The following is a 17,114-nucleotide window of genomic DNA, read 5'->3' as shown; positions in this document are numbered from 1 at the left end:
CATGATGATCCTATGATCGAGAGCATTTAGAAATTAAATACATGTCTCTAATTTTTAATACTTTGAAAATATGTATCGAAAATTAATTCTATAGATGATTCAAGGACATATCATACTTGAATAAAAAATAAATTTATCCTTTTATTGATCAAATCAATGTATTAAGTACAAAATTATGTCCTAGATTTATTACAATGTGTCAACCATATTGGCTTCTAGGACATACATCTAACAGAAGAAAGGACGTGGGGGGTCTCCAAGGTGGCATGGGGCTGCTAGTTTGATGCTCTAAGGACCTTAGGGGAGGTCCCTTTAAATAGATAAAAGAATTGAATCCTATTCAATCTCATAATACAAGTCTTACTTACATTAGGTTTTCTAATAACTTAAGTTATTCAACTTCCATTAGGAATCCTATTAAGCACCAACTCTTGGAGTCCTTGCACCCACATAAACACACACCAAAGTGCACCCAAGGGACATCCCATATAAGATCAAAAAGTCCTCTAATCATGGGACACGCCCAACTTGATCAAATCAAGGTGGCACCCAAAAATAACTATCAAGAAAATTAATTAGGGACTTACACCCTTAATTCATTTGATCCAAAACTTTAGACATCCAACAATTGGAGTCCAATGAATCTAATTCATTTAGATTATTAGCAGGTAATTAAGTTTGAATTATCTTATCAAATAAGAAATCCAAACATAAAGAGAAAATTGGATCCAACCATTAGCTAGGAAGGTTACTTGGAACCCAATTGGATTTTTCTAAACCCAATTGACACTTCATAAATCCAATTACTTATTTAGATCTAATCTCTTTATTGTGTGACTCCATAGGTTCAATTATATCTGATAGTGAGATATACAATAATCTCTATCAAAATATCATTGAAACTTTTTTCAATAGGTCGGAACAATTACACTCTAACTCATCAAGGATTGTCGATCCAAAATAATCCTAGTGAGCTCTCACAATCCACCAGTGACATCTAGCAATATATAGTGGTAACTCAGTAGAATGAAAATGAACCTCCAGGTGTAGTTAACGTATGATTCAGTCTCTCTATCGTGACTTCCGACTAGATGACAGATCACAGATAAATCGTCAAACCTCAACATCAGTCATATGATAGATTCGATTAGCTCAAGTCCAATTGTGATTTCTATGAAAATTTTTTTTCATCAATCACACTGCTGTGGCCACAGACTCTCGGACTTAGCTTCTCAAATCTTATAGGACTACTCCTATCTATCAAGGTCGATAGATCCTATCTGATGTGCACCCTACTCTTACAGTGGACCAACTGTCGCCAACATCTACTACAAGGGCTTATTAAGATCCATGTTTACGTGTCAGTCAAACTCCAGCAGCCTCACTGTGAGCAGTAGTATAATTTCAGATCAAAAGATCATTCACACAACTACAGCATCGAGACAATTACTGAGATTGAATAGAAATCTAAGTGATCTCTCGTATGGTCACGCTCAGTACTAGTTGTTCTCTAACAACTATCTGCACTCGTCGTCCAATGTCTCTACACTGTAGATCAGAGACTCATCTATTCCGAAGAAAGTGATCTGTGCGTCGGTTTATCTGGATCGATCACTGTTCTCATGATGATTCTATGATCAGGAGCATTTAGGAATTAAATACATATCTCTAATTCTTAACTCTTTGAGAATATGTATCGAGTAGTTAATTTCATGGATGATTCAAGGACACATCACACTTGAATGAAATAAACTTGTCCTTTTATTGATTTAATCAATGTATAAAGTATAAAATTGTGTCTCATATTTATTACAATATATCAGCCATATTTGCTTTTAGGACATATATCTAACACTTCCCAATGCGAAATACTCTACACTAGAAAGTGGGGGGTAAAGTGTTATACCTTATTTGGTCCTTTGCCAACATATTCGATTTTCAAAGGCTTGGCGGATACATGGCATCATGACCTGGTGGTTCAAGGCACGTGATCTGAGCAACCTTATGTGACCCGAACGGTGTCCCAGACATCTGCACCTAGCCGATCACCGCACGAGATCGGTAACGCGGCGATGCTTATGTCATCGGATTTCTACCAATCCCATATCACTTCCATCTGGGCTCCCCATAAGCCGTCTTTCAAATCGGATGCTCTCAAAAGCACCCAACCAATGAATCTCACTGGGTTGGCATCCTGCTGTATAGACCCATGATACCTTCAGATGTGGGTGGCAGGCTCCGTGGTAGCTTGCTGATACCCACTTTTCTGATTTTGATAGCCATTACTCTGACTTTAGAGATATCCACTATGGCTCTGACAATTATGACCCTAATACTTATGGGTGCTAATGGCTTGGTAGGCTCTCTCCCACAAAAGAGGAAGAGGGAGGAAAAGATGGGAGGGATAATTTTCTTTTTTTTTTTCCCACTGCATTTGGAGGCTCTATTATTCTCATCTTATTCTCTCTCTCGACTACCGCTGGCTTAACTGTTGAGGGTGCCCGTCTTGTTTTCCAGTGCAACAGTTAATGTTTAGAAAAAATAAAATATTAGTTTCAGGAAGCTGCCGGCTGAGCCCGGTGAGCCTAGAATAATCAAAAGCTGACCGTGGGTGAGAGGAGAGCACAGAGTGAGAGATGGGGAAGCGCGGGAAGAAGCTGTCGGAGCGACAAAAGCCTCGATGCTTCCCTCTCGCCGGCGACGACGAAGACGACGACGTCTTGCCTTCTTCCGCCTACGACCTCCCGTCACCACCAACAAGGGACCAAGAAGGAGGCGAAGAAGAAAAAACCGAGGAAGTTGAAGACGAAGAAGAGCAAAATGGAGATGGAGAAGGACGAGCTGAGGAGTGGGCTTCTTCCGGTCCTCCATCCAAATTCCATCTCTATCAGAGATCTGTCCAGGTACCCCTTCTTTATCTCTTTTTCCCGTTCTTTCTTTCCTACTGTCGTTAGCTAGGGTTTGTTTCTTTCTTTTCCCTGTCTTTCCTGTTCTTTAAATATTGTTTGGATAAGTTTGGATGGTGGGATTGGGTGCAGTCGCCAAAGGGGGACATAAGCTACATGCAGAAGTTCTTCCTCATGTACGTCGGCGGAAGATTTCCGCTCCACTTGCAAGAGGATTTCTGCGGCACCGCCCTTCTCAGGTGGATATGTTTTTCATATCATGTCTTGTTTTTTTTTCCTTTTTTTTGGTAATTTGTGGCTTTCCTTGATTGGAATTTCTATTTATATTTGGGTTAGAACTTGGGGTTTACGATGGCTGGACTAGAAACGTAAAGAGATGATTTAGGACAAATATGTACAAATTTTTGCTCTTGTTGTTGTGTTTCATGTCTATAGTAGGCTCTTAATGATAAATTGATGTTTTATTGATCCGGCACTCACTTATATTAGAATATGGGGAAAGTATCAATTCTCGGGAGTGTAAGCATGTTTGGTACTCTAATTAAGATAAGGAAGCAGAAATGACGGACATATGGGAAAAAAACTCCTGCAACATTTTGACATTTTGATGAAACTATGTATGTATGTCTGTGTATGTTTTGGGGAGAGAGGGATTGGTGGAAAAGTGAAAAAGGGTGAAAAGCTAGAAAGGTTGCCTCATGCAGGTAACCCATTTCTTCTCACAACGTACATAGCGTGGTATCAAGCAAGGTTGCCTAGCTGCTTAGGAAGCTTAGAAAGAGTTGATTGGGTCCTATGTGGGTGATTGACGAAGGATGGTTTAATTAGTATGCTGGTTTACATGGCCATAATTTATATTGGAGGCTGGATTTCTTCTAAGTTGTGTTTTGTGATAGTGTGCATGAGAGCTCATCCACTGAATCAAATCTGAAGCAAGGATAGCTTCATAGCTTCCATGAGATAAATTGGTTTCCTTATATATGTTGAGGATATGACTAAGTGGGTTGCTTTGAGGCCTGCCTTGATCAGGGGATATAAAAAGATATATTATTTCTGCATCTTCCTAACCAAACCCTCCTGTACTGGGATTGCTTATTAATGGTTGATTAGGCTTGATGGATTCACCCTTTGCAACAAGAAGTTCTAGTGCTGGAGGTATAATATCAACCCCTTGATGTCCATTCGATGCGTCAACTGTCTTTATTTCATATCCTCCTTTTTCTTTGCATACTATTCTGCTTACTTGCTGGTGTAGCATTATAGAATGTATGGTTACTCTTGCTCCCATCAAGATAAATTTGACCCCCTCTATTCCCATCCACATATATAGGATATTTTAATAGGCAAATGTCTTTCTTCATAGCAAGGTCAGGGGAAAGAATGGGAAAGGCAATTTCGCTATATTTCTAACCAAAAACTAGACCTATCATAAGAATATTTTTTTTATTGAGATGATTACTTTAAAAAGACAGATTTCCCATCTTTTCTTTCACCTTGGGATAAATATGATGGAAAGAGGGACCTAATTCGGATTCCTCAGGCAAATAAGAATGGCTCCTATAATCAAAACTCCTTTTTTACCATTAATAAGAACTTGTTTCTGTTGCATATCACAAGGGATCCAAACAATTACTTCAAATATGGTATTAGAATGCACGGCTTGTGGAATTTCAATATCCATGGGCTTATTAGCTACATAGCAATTAGCACATACAATTCATCCAATTGCTTCTCATGGATTTCAATAACCGTGTCGTGCAAAAATGGGATATGCATTTGAAATAGATGCCCTAGTTATTATATATATCATAGTTGATATAAAAATTAGTTGAGTCATTTGTTCCTTTACCCAAGAAAATGTATTTCTATCTGATCTCGGAGTTTCTAAAATAAATTGTATATACATATATGTATGTATGTATGTGGTGGGGGTTGGTTTGCTCCTAATCACCCAGGGTTTTATTTCACATATAATCAGATCTGGTTTGATATATCCTTTCTAATCTATTTAAAATAGGGATACTCCTAACAAGTTCGGCATTATGTATTTCAAGTGACAAGGTCATCAATCTACACCATTTTTTTGGTTGTGCATAAGACCATCATAGAGTGGTCTGAGATATATCAAGGAACATCATATGTGAGGTTACATGGAGCTCATGGAATGTGTAAGGTGACCAATCTTGTGGCTATTAATTGAGGCGTTATCTTGATGCTTGAAAATCAAGGATGATGGTATTTGGTTTGATCTTGAAATGCTTTACGAGGAAATGGGTAACATAGAAGCTATACAAACTATGTGTCTATATGTGCTCTTGTATGGTGGTTGTGCCTACTTTTCACTTTCATTTTAAATGTGTTATCCTGCTATAATCTCTAGAGATGACTTAGCTTTTCCAATGATGCTTGTATTTCAAATAACAAGTTTGACCAAAGTTAAGTTCATAACACCACTCGGGAGGAGCATTGTGTCCCTGGGGTGCTTCAAGAGATCAGGGAAAAAAAGAAAGTGAAAAGAATGATCTAAAGCTCATTTGGACTGGTATTGATGCATTTAGATTGAGAAGAGTTTATTCAATTGGATAGAACCATCCATAATATATGCAGCACTTTTTCCTGATGAGTGACCATAGGGATGTTTGGTTTGGCTGCCCATATCTACTACTGTTGTATATTTTTCTTCCTTTGTTGGCTGCCACAAAGATTTTCTTTTTGTTTTTTTAGTGCAGATTAAAAGGAAAAAAGAGAGTTATTTAGTTGATTGGTCTAAAGCGTTTTCTTTCATCCCTTTCTTCTCTCTCTAGAACTTAAATGAGTTATTGGGTCTCTTGACAAAAGGTTCGTTGTACCGGTCAGTATTGTGCTGTACCGAATATACTGTACCATATTGGTACCAAATTAGTATGTTGTACTGTATCATAGCAACAATTGGTATATATAGCTGTACTGTATGGAATTGTATATTGACATTATAATACGATGGTATCATATTGAGACAGCGAACCTTGCTCCTTACCATCAATAGCAGTCTTTTGTTCTCATTTGGAGACTTGCGACTTTGCTTTCTATTCATTAAGGTTGCATTTGGCATTGTTGTCACTTTTGTTTTAAAAAAAATTGGAGACAGGAATTCTATTTCATTTTTCTCATATTTTTGACAATGGAGAACATGTTTGGTTTACACTTTTTTAAACAACAAGAGGAGCCACTTGACCATGTTGATGTTGAGAGGCAGCACCAAGAGGAGCCGGTGGAAGCTCGAACATCATTGATGGACTCGTGGTTGAGGCACTTGCCAAGGGTCTCGAGGATGAATCAGGTCTGGATGATGTTGGAGATGGCAGTAACGATGGCCACCTGGATGGCTGCAACGCTAGTAGGCAATGCCATTGTCGTCACCAATGACAGGGGGCTCGTGGGGGGCATAGGAGAAGGCAGAGCAGGGGAGATGAAGGGGGGGAGGACGTGAGTCCAGTGGAGGAGGCCAACTGTAGACTCAATCCTGCCGTTGGCTAGGTAGGAGAGGCGGATGTGCTTGACAGCAGTGATGCGCTCGGCGGTGGTGATGCGCTCGACGATGTGCTTATGGCAAACATGGGGAGGTTAGGCAGAGATTATGTAGAGGTCAGGTGGAGGGGATGAGAGAGGTGAAAATCCATTTTTATAAAAAAGGTGGAAGTAAAAATTTCACTTCCACTCTTGAATCACTTTCACTTTTTCTAGAAATAGCAAAAGTTGTTTAATAAAATAGAAACAAGGTAACAAAACATGTTTCATGCTTTCAGCATCAGATTCTGTGTTTTTATTTTAAAAATGGAAAAAAGGGGGAAAAACAGAACCAAACAGGGCCTTTGGACTCCCTGGGGTGTTTCAAGAGATTGGGAAAACAAAAGAAAGTGAAAAGAATGATCTGAAGCTCATTTGTACTGGTGGTGATGCATTTAGATTGGGAAGAGTTAATTCAATTGGACAGAACCAACAGTAATACATGCAGCACATTTTCTTGATGAATGACTCTAGGGATGTTAGTGTGGCCACCTATATCTACCACTATAGTAGTTTTTTTTTTCTTGCTTTGTTGGCTAGCACAATGATTTTTTTTTTGTTTTTTCAGTGCAGATTAAAAGGAAAAAAGAGAGCTACTAAGTGGAATGGTCTAAAGTGTTTTCTGCCCCCCTGTCCGCCCCGCACGCACCCCCCCCCCCCCTTCTTTCTTTTCTTTCCTCTGGAACTTAAATGAGTTATTAGGTCTGAACCATCAGTTGTTTCTGGTCTTGGGACTTGCTATCTTGCTTTCTGTTCATTAAATCTTCTATTTTCTTATTTGATCTTTTAGATTAAAAATGTTGCTGTTGCTCTAACATTTGGGTGTCCTTTTTTTTTTTTTGTGTACTGCACCATGCATCAAAATTATTGGAGATGACTGTTTTTTTTGCATCAGAGAGATTTCTCACTGATATGCATCTCCCCTCATGTTTCTTTTACTAATGAACAAATAATTCCTATTTCCAATCTGTGAAGCCTCATACACTGCATGGCATCATATCTTTCAACTTTATCTGGTCGAGATTGAAGGGGATTAACTTCTAGTTCTTGCAACAACCATTGTAATGTGTGGATTTCTTAACTAAACTTTAGCACAAGATCTGTCACCTGGTTCAAGGCTTCCTAGAAGCTAAAAAATTGGATGCCTTCCAAAAGTCTGATAGATTACTACAAAATACCAGGTCGAGATTCTTCTCACCAAGAAGAACATAAACACTCCACCTCTACTCTGCACTCATCTCCCTCATGATGTTGGAGTGAGAAAGTGCTCCCTTTAGAAATCATAAATCTGTGAGCTGCCTTCTTGGTATTTGTATCTCAAGTTCAATAATTGGAATGATACAAAAAGAATTTAATTAATGGTTAGGGATTATAGTAAATGTGATTGGCTCGATATCGTTTGTTTGACCAGTAGAATTTTGAAGGATTCTGTGTGAGCCATGCTATTCTTCTTCCCACTTCTCTAGTGCTCTAGTAGTTTTAGTGACTATAACATTATGCAACATTATGAACATCTCATAGATGATTCATCTTGTCGAGGCTGGAGCTACTTTAGCAGCCCTTGTCAAAGGAAGCCTCTTGGTTAGGTTGCCCCACATGAGGCTTTGGTATTGGCTTTTTGTGTCCCTGTAATGCCACATCTTGAGGGATGACTGTTTTTCCACATGTTACTTTTATCCATTGGCATCTTTAACCCTTTCAATAGAAGTTCTCTCTTTTATTTATTAGAAGGATCTAGATACTAAAATGCAAGGTTTTGAAAATCGGTATCGATGACTGTCTCAATCACTGGATGGTTTGTACGGTATCGATTCGATATGGTATCGACAAACGGTATGGCGGCGTGCTGGCTAAACTGGCATGTCAATTTTTTTTTCTTTTTTTTGGATGGGAGGTGTCCAATCAAATTTTTATGGATTATTAAATAATTTAAAGTCTAAAATAATATTTAGTAATATTCATTAATATTCGTATCAATTCAATACATCTTTAATTGCATGTGACACGAATCTAAGCATGATATTATGTTATTTTACATCATAAATAATTAATGCATGGACTAGATATCATTGGATTCTAAAATACTTAAATCAATTAAAAATTCTAAAAATATTCAAGTTGTTGAAGATACATCTAAGTTAATAAACATCATTGAATTTTATTTGTTCAAGACACATAACCATGATGTTTGGATCGGGCTCCATCTTGTCTATTACATTTCGTAGGGTAGACAAAAGCTCTTCATCCATACCAATACCAAGTATAGAGTACTGAACCTCGAGTTCAGATAATAAGCTGTACATAGATTTTCATAATTGATTAAATTTATTTATACAGATTTTGAAAGAGTTTTTGATTTGCTGCTTATCTGTTAATTGTAACTTCCTACCCATTTGATAGCTCCATCGATGGTCAGTGATTCTGATGTACTCATCAACACACTGTGGATCTGCCATTTTGATTTGTTCTTTTGCCCTCTCCATCATATAATATAAGAAGTCCATCTAGGGGTATCGCTCACCATCCATGACCCGAACCACTTGGTATAGAGGCTTGATAGCCGCCACTATCTTCTCGATCTGCTGTCAGAATGACTGTCTCGTCACCAAACTCTCCATATTGCTTCTCTCAGTGCCTATCCGAACATATTTACTCTGTTGCCACTCAGGACTGACAAACATCTAATACAGATATACTTTTTTTTCAATCAGACTATCAAGTGCCATATAATTAGTAGCAAATTATGTGACATCTGGTCTCAATATATCACTCCCAGCAAACTGCCGTATCAATGATAGGACCCATATATGGTTGTAGATGAATCTAGTGATGCTCTGTGCTGACTCTACTATCTTCTGCATCCTATGAATCTTTTCAATATCCATCAACATCAGACTGATACAATGTGCAGCATATGGAATCTAAAAAATATGCGGTCGTTGCTTCATCAGTATCTCTCCTGTAGTCTTATACTGTGATCCATTATCTGTAATAACCTGCACGATATTCCGCTCTCCTATCTGATCAATCACCTCCTTCATCAATATGAGAATGTAGCTGACATCGTGCACCTCAGCTAAAGCATCAACAGACTTATGAAAAAATATTCTTCCATCACAATATGTCAAAAAGTTGATGATGTTTCATCTATTAGGATCAGTTCAACCATCACATATCACAGTCAACCCATATACTGGCCACTTGCTTTGATATGAGGTAATCTATTTTTTAAGATCCTTCTTATTATGATCAAAAAGCTTACCATGGATATTCCTTGGTCCTCTTATCATGGATATTCCTTGGTCCTAGAAAATCTACACCTAAACCGACATCCTGTATAGATGAAATGACAGAGCGATAGTATGGGTTGTTTGCTGCATTCACTGAGATGTGACTAAAGTGAAACTAAGATCTAATAGCTCGTCACATATTTTTTTTCTTATCTTTTTCAACATAGTATCAATCCTCTGTTGCTTGGAATCTCTACTAGAAAATACATATGGATCCAAGTCATGGATAGTGGCTTTTGTTGGAATCTTTCTAGAGAATTTTTTCTACTGCCAAATGCTCCTAACATGCATGCAAGATGGCTAGTGCCTCTACAAGCGGGCTCTCTAACTGAGGATGTCATCCTAAATCGTGACTCAGACTCTGCTGCAGTGCTTCCTGTGCCTGATCCATCCTCATAAGCTGATGGTCCAAATTGAGCTCTGTGCCTGACTACCTCTATCTGTACTGATCATCCAAGCTCGTCCGAATGATAGCATCGATTTATGCCTGCTCATCATCTAGAACAGATCTTTTCTCTGACTTTCTAAAGTGATAGGAAGGTTGTTCTGTTGCTCGACGATCCATCTCTGCCTGCTTTATCAAATTTCTTTCTTTCGCTACTTTAAAATCAGCGAAGTGTTTCTTCATTAACTGATAGACCTCTTGTGGACACTTATGTACATAACTACATCCGAATAGCCGCCAGTCAAATGTTGCTTCAACTGTGTAACTCTTCTTCTCTTGAGTTCTATGCTATATTATTTACATCTTTAATGATGCCGACCTGAGAGCATCTCCTTATGCTCCCAATCAATGTCACGTTCTGAGTCTTTTTCTATCTTGATGGATCTATTTCTGAAAATTGATAAGCACATCACTTCAATAATTACGTAAAAATGATAAATTTCGATTATCTAATTTTTTTATATTTTTTAAATTATTTATTCATTTTTAAATTTTTTTTAAAATAAAATATATTAAGAATTTAAAAAATTATGAAAAAATAATTTGATTTTAGATCCATATAGAATCTTGCCATGGATACTATATAATTTTTTTAGATGGTGGATATACATGAAATGCTGTTTTTTTTTCACATTTAGGCCTAGGCCATTATGCTCAAGATATATTAAAATGCTGATAAATGAGCACCAAATTTATGTCCAAAATAGCTTGAAAGTCCCTAAACAATAATCTAATTTTATATTTATTTTTTGAAATTTATTTTTTTTAAATTTTTATTTAAAAATATATTTTTAATTTAAAAAATTATATACTTAACGAAAATTAATGATTTTAGTGTCATTGTGTAGATCATCCATAGATCTATAATATATATTAAAATTATGTCAAAAAAAAATTGACATGGTTTCCCCTTATTTTTTTATTTTTCACGAATTTTTCAAAAAAAAAAGAGAGGAAGAGAGCATGGTTTTAAGAAACATATCTTAAAAAGCTTTAATCCACGTATTCTTTGAGTCTTCCTACGCCTCTCGGTGTTAGGGAGTAAGATACGGAGAAAGAGATACTGAGAAGCAGAGAAGAAGTCGAAAGACTTCTTCTCTATCTCAAATTATATTGAAAGAAGGTCAAACCGGGCAGTTCGGCTCGATAAAGCTGCTTACCGCCTGGTTCAGACTGAAACTGTCCGGTTCAGGGCTGAACCGGGCGGTTCTCTCTCTATTTTTTTTTGGTCGGGTGCTGAAAATCGGGCCGAACCGATCTGGTTCAGTGCCGATCCGGTTCAAGACGTCCTGAACCAGGTGGTTCAGTCCGGTTTTGAAAACCATGCTGATATGGGTGCCTTTTTTTTTTTCTTCCTGTGAATGGAGAGTATTTTGATCCATGTATTATAGTTCAAAAATAGTGGGATTATTTTCTTCCTGACTATTATTTAGAAGGATGGGGAGATATGAAAACACGAGGAGCATGTGTATCTCAAGCCTTATTATGAGCTTATAAATTTCTCTGTGGGACCCACTGCCACCTTACTGTAAGCTTTATTAAGAATCCACATCTTCATAGTACTTTCAAAGAAAAACACCTAGTTGTCACCTTGCCTCATATTTGATGGAATCATCTCTCTTTCTCTCTCCCCCCTCCTCTCCCCCCTCCCTCCTTTCTCTAACGTTAGTAATATCATGGACAAAAGAAAAGTTGGTTTTGAGTATCCCTTGGCAATTATTCCTGATTTGAGTTCTCGTTTCCATGTGCATTCCCTGTAAAAATTAAATTTCATTACTTTGGGAAATAAAAACAATAATGCTTGTCTCACTCTTGGAAACATGCTTTTTGTTGATATCATTTGCCAAAAAAGCAAAATCTTCATATAACTTGGTCAGTGAAAAGAGAAAAACTGATGAGGAAGGTAGCATCAAATTCTGTATTAATTATGCAGGATCATCCCAATAATTGAGTATGAAAAGAATGGTGGACTTCACTGACCACTATTGGATGCATTTAGAAGAACTTGGCTTCATAAGCTGCTCTTGTTTTTTTTTTTTTCCAATTGTCTTGCTCAGTTGCTCCTTTTACTTCTAAGATGTGGTTCTTAGATTGTCATTTGGATCACATATGTCTCATGTTCCTTTTCCTTTTGTGATTGTAATTTCGGGACTAAAGTAGCTCATCCCTTTTGTATTTGGCAGTTCTGAGTGGCTCCATAGTGACCCAAGACGGACAGCAGTGGGTCTAGATTTGGACCTTGAGGCACTTAACTGGTGCCTGGAGAACAATTTAAATAAGGTTGGGGCTGATGGATATTCTAGGATCTCCCTTTTCCATGGTAATGTTTTGCAGCCTCATAAAGCCTGCCTGGTCAAACACAGAGCAGAAGATCTCATGAAAGGTCTAGTTGTAAGAGATGAAGATTATTCCATTCAAATGTGCTCTAGCAGTTCAACCATGGAAGAAGCTGTTCTGCCCAGCAGAGACATCATCTGTGCATTCAATTACAGCTGCTGTTGCCTCCACAAACGCACAGATTTGGTCTTGTACTTTAAGCATGCTTTCCATGCATTGTCTAAAAAGGGTGGTATCTTTGTAATGGACCTATATGGAGGTAGATCTTCAGAGTGCAAGCTACGGCTGCAGAGGAGATTCTCTGACTTTACAGTAAGTCCTGCACATTATGTGACCGGTAAACTCTGCATAAGCAGGTACTTTATGATTATATGGTAAGCAGTACCAAATGCATAGTTGGAATATACTTCCCAAATAGGAAGGCAAGCTATTTTTATGCAAGGAGAAAAATTTAGGTGACCCTTTTTTAAAATAATTACCTAGCAAGTTATTTTTTAACCTTCAAAGCTTGCTAATTTTCCTATCTGGAGCAGCTCTTGGTAATAATTGATGCAGGAATTTAAGCTAAACAGATGGATCTGTAAGCATGAGAATACAGGTAACCTAGAAGGTCTTCATATCTCCATCTATTTCATGAATAGGGAAGTCTACATAAGGCTGCTTGAAAAATTGCATAAACTTTTATTATCTGGCTTCCGTTAAACAATACAACTGAAACTATTGATCAATTTTCATCATTTTTGTATGTTGGCATTTTTTTTACATATATCAGGAAAGGTAAGTGCTTGTTTGCTTGAGAGTGCTTGTTTTGTTTGTTGGCTTATTCCTTAGCTTCATGTGCAGTATGTCTGGGAACAAGCAGAGTTTGATATCATAAACCGCAGGACAAGAATCAGTCTTCACTTTCATCTTGGAAAGAAGCAGATGCTGCGGCATGCATTTGCATACGACTGGCGCTTGTAAGTTGCAGCCAACAAATGAATGATGATATTGTTTTGCAAATCTATGTTGCACCAGATATTTATATGATATTCTGCCAGGTTTGGATTTTGTGCATCGCTATACATGTACACCTCTTATGTTTGGGCTGGTTGTACAGGAACTCAATTTCTCTACACAGAAAGATTAATATGTAGATTGGAATCTGGCATTTCTTGTTCTATCATAGCCTCTTCTTCCAGATTTTGTTAATATTCAAAAATGCTTTACTAAAAAGCATCATATCCTTATCTTCATCTTCCCTAAATAGTTGGAAAAAAGCTAGATGATCATGATGATGAACCTTGATCTAGTATCTAGGTCATCAAAAATTATGTAGTAGCTTGCTGTAAATAGCCTGATTGATGCAGAACAATGATTGCAGATGAAAATAGTAATGCCCATGAATTATGTTGGTTTTAAGAATAAATTGGCCTTGAGTATTTAAAGACTGGTTTGAAAAGTTTTATCTTTAAGTTTTGCATGTTATCCTTGTTATTATCACTTTTTTGATTGCATTACTCATTTTTCAACTTGAACAAGTAGGCAGGCTTTTGGCCATTGACAATGTGTAATATTGCTCTGCGGGATTGTTTTGCAATCTATTTTTAATTAGTTCAGGAAGAAAGCATGGAAAGGTACCTGTAAAATGTTGAGTTTGGAATGAGTGCGCAGCACCCAATGTATCTTATAGCATTATTTGAGAGCATGAGCTGTTTATTCATCAAATCTCATTTCTCAGGAATCTTCAGTGTTAGGATGCATCAGCTATCCGGCAGATTACAAACTGAATTGTTTGTTTCTTCTCGTATAAAATATCACTAAAAGATAAATGATCATAATCTTGCTGATGCAGGTGGTCCTTGCCAGAAATTAAGGACTGTTTGGAGGAGGCTGGATTCCAATATGTACGTTTTTGGATGCGACAGATGCCAAACACTGATGACCGTGAAAATTTGGAGGAATTTACTGTTGGTCGTGATGTCAAGTACGAAGAATTGTCATCTTTTCAGCAGCAAGATGCATGGAACACATATATTGTCGGTGTAAAAAACAATTAGCAAACATGTACAATTTTACCCATCTCTTTTTTTCTGATGGAACAATTTTACCCATCTCCTTGTTGCAACATTAGGACCCTAGCTTGACATAAAATTTTGCACTCATCCTATCTCATTTGACTTTAAATAGACTTCTGCTTGCCATTTCTGTCAGTTCAGGCCCTCAATTATGTTTCAAGGATGATATTTTCTGGGAAGGGCCTTTATTACCTAGGAAATTGCTGGTTGAATCTAAGTACGGGATAGTTATGGGGGATGACAGATAGTTATAGGGAATGACAGATTTGCTGTCAACTATTTCATAAGCATGACATCAGTTGGGTCGTCAAGTTAGTTTCTTGATACTAGAAATTGTATTCCAAAATCGGCTATCCTTAAATCTGTCCCTTCTTTTGGTCTTGCTAGTTTCCTTGTTACTTAACAAACATTAGTTCCATTAGACAACTAAGCAGATAACAAATGCAGTTAGGGGTGTAGTTGTCAGACAGTTTCAAGCATCACTAAGTAAAATTATTTGCATGCATGAGGTAGGGCAAATTTGCTAATCTTCTTTGCTGAATCTCTACAAAGAACAGGACTGCAAGTGTGGGTTGAATTGAGGCATTACTTTGCAACGTTCATAAATGTCAAATAATTTGCAGTTTTATATAGATTCTACAGCTTCTTATTGGCTTTATGTTGCTTGATGCACCCTCTTTGGTTAGTTAAAGTCAGTATCCATGGTGCTGATTTTTCTTGAGGCAGTTGTTCGTACTGAGTAGTTACTTTCTGATTTCCATCAGCTGTTGCATAGGGAGAACCAGTATCACTACCAAAAAGAAGGAAATTGGAGGTTATTAGATCCATACAATGCTTATAAAACCATTAAATGTGATGGAGAAATAAATATAGAACTTGTGATCGGGAAATTGCACTTTCATTTAGAGAAAATGCATTAGATATGCTGTTGTTTTGAGCAAAAGATAGGAGAAACGTTTTAGATATGCCAGGTTGCTGAGTACCAACAAGGGTTCTTACGGAAGTTCAATGAGTGGATGATCAACCCAGTGGCCACAACAGCAAATGCAAGATAGCATAGCCAATTTACCTGCAATAAATCTCGCAACTTGCTATCACAGCAAAGTAATAACAGAGTGTTACGAGGGCAAGGAGCTAAGGAAAGAAAAGATGAACTGTTGGTGGTAGAAGAGGATGCGATTGATCACCACCCACATGTCAAATGTGAGAAGGGAGAGATTGAACAAAGTGGCTCTCCTCATCTGCATGTGAGATAACCGTAAGTTTCCAAATTGCATTATCCTTTAGCCATGGCATTATGTAATTGTAAAGTATTTTGTTGGCTGCTAAAATTTGTGCTTCTTGTTCGACGCTAATATAGCTCTTATAATGTTGGTCCACTGAACTGTCTTGTCGGAATACTTACTGAACACTATTGGTAATACCAACTCAATTCTCTCTTTAGAATGCTTCATAAGGACAAGAAAAATGTTTATTTAAAATGTGCGTTTAGGGATCTGTCCTTAGGACAAAAGGAACAATGGTATAGAACAGAAATGTTGCTGCTGCAAAGCCAAGAAATAGAGATATCTGGCAAATATAAAACAGCCGTACAGTCAATTCCTGCCAGAAAATATTTTGCAGTGGTATGCACAGAAAAGAAGAAACAATTCTAGAAGAGTTGGTCTTTTGCATTTGTTGATTTATTGAAGTTAGAATAAGAAGATAGGGGGATCAAACATCACGCAGAACTCGAAAATTAGCTAACAAAACAGAAAAATCATGCAGCCAATATGCAACTTTGTGTTTCTTCCAGTCTGATATCCTGCACAGTATGAAAACTAAGAGCACAATAAGAAAGCTCCAGATCAGTCGTGTGATATTTTTATTTGTTAGATGAACTTGAAACAAAGAACAGAGTGCATGTCAAAGGATTCCCATTGGGTCATCTGAAGTTGGCATTATAGTAAACTTGATTTCCAGAGAATTGGTTTTTAACGCTCTCTTACATTTTTCATAGATATATCTTAACAGAAAGGGTCTTTTAGAGGGTCATGTTGTCATGTGAGCATTTATACATAGGTTTGTATCAATTAGAAATCTGTATTATGTTGATGTCTCATCATGCTGAGCATGGTGCTTGATGTATTGAATCAGATAATTGTTGGTTGCTTTCATGTCTACTTCCTTATTCTCTCCAAAATAGTGGGACATTAGTATTTACCTTCTCTTATGAGGAGATAGTCAATAGTAAATATAGTATTAAATTCAAAGACTGCGTTGGCATTTCTTGTATCATTGATTGATACAGATGAATAAATGTCTACAACCATATGAAGTTATTAGAGTTCATTCTTACCAACAAGACTGATAAATGTGAGATGATAAAAGCAGTTGATGAAACCATAGCATGAAGAAACCAGAATAATGGTTTGCAAACATGACTAAGTAAGAGATAATATTCGAAAAAAGTTGATTGGGGCTTGACGCAATGGTCACAGTCCTTTGATTAGTGACCAGAGATTTTGGATTTGAACCTTGGGTAGTGCATCCT

The 17,114-nt window shown here is 37.3% G+C and overlaps 1 protein-coding gene across 1 annotated transcript; it reads left to right on the top strand.

The window, feature by feature from the left end:
- The first annotated feature begins 2,448 nt into the window (after positions 1–2,448).
- On the top strand, positions 2,449–14,692 carry LOC105061382 (uncharacterized). The gene is made up of 5 exons (XM_010945405.2): positions 2,449–2,903; positions 3,039–3,145; positions 12,371–12,836; positions 13,368–13,483; positions 14,359–14,692. Exons 1-5 carry the CDS (start codon positions 2,637–2,639, stop codon positions 14,561–14,563), a joined length of 1,161 nt encoding a protein of 386 aa, XP_010943707.1. The 5' UTR covers positions 2,449–2,636; the 3' UTR covers positions 14,564–14,692.
- The last annotated feature ends 2,422 nt before the right edge of the window (positions 14,693–17,114 follow it).

Source organism: Elaeis guineensis, chromosome 7 (assembly GCF_000442705.2).
Source record: "Elaeis guineensis isolate ETL-2024a chromosome 7, EG11, whole genome shotgun sequence".
NCBI classification, from domain to species: Eukaryota; Viridiplantae; Streptophyta; class Magnoliopsida; order Arecales; family Arecaceae; genus Elaeis; species Elaeis guineensis.
Note: the sequence above shows the minus strand (reverse complement) of the source record. Positions and strands in the feature narration are given on the sequence as shown.

What these genes read in the sequence shown, in the direction of transcription:
- LOC105061382 (XM_010945405.2), top strand. Translation starts at nt 2,637, where the DNA reads ATGGGGAAGCGCGGGAAGAAGCTGTCGGAGCGACAAAAGCCTCGATGC. An exon ending in TGCGGCACCGCCCTTCTCAG is followed by an intron (nt 3,146 to 12,370) that starts GTGGATATGTTT and finishes TGTATTTGGCAG; the next exon opens with TTCTGAGTGGCTCCATAGTG. An exon ending in GGAGATTCTCTGACTTTACA is followed by an intron (nt 12,837 to 13,367) that starts GTAAGTCCTGCA and finishes CTTCATGTGCAG; the next exon opens with TATGTCTGGGAACAAGCAGA.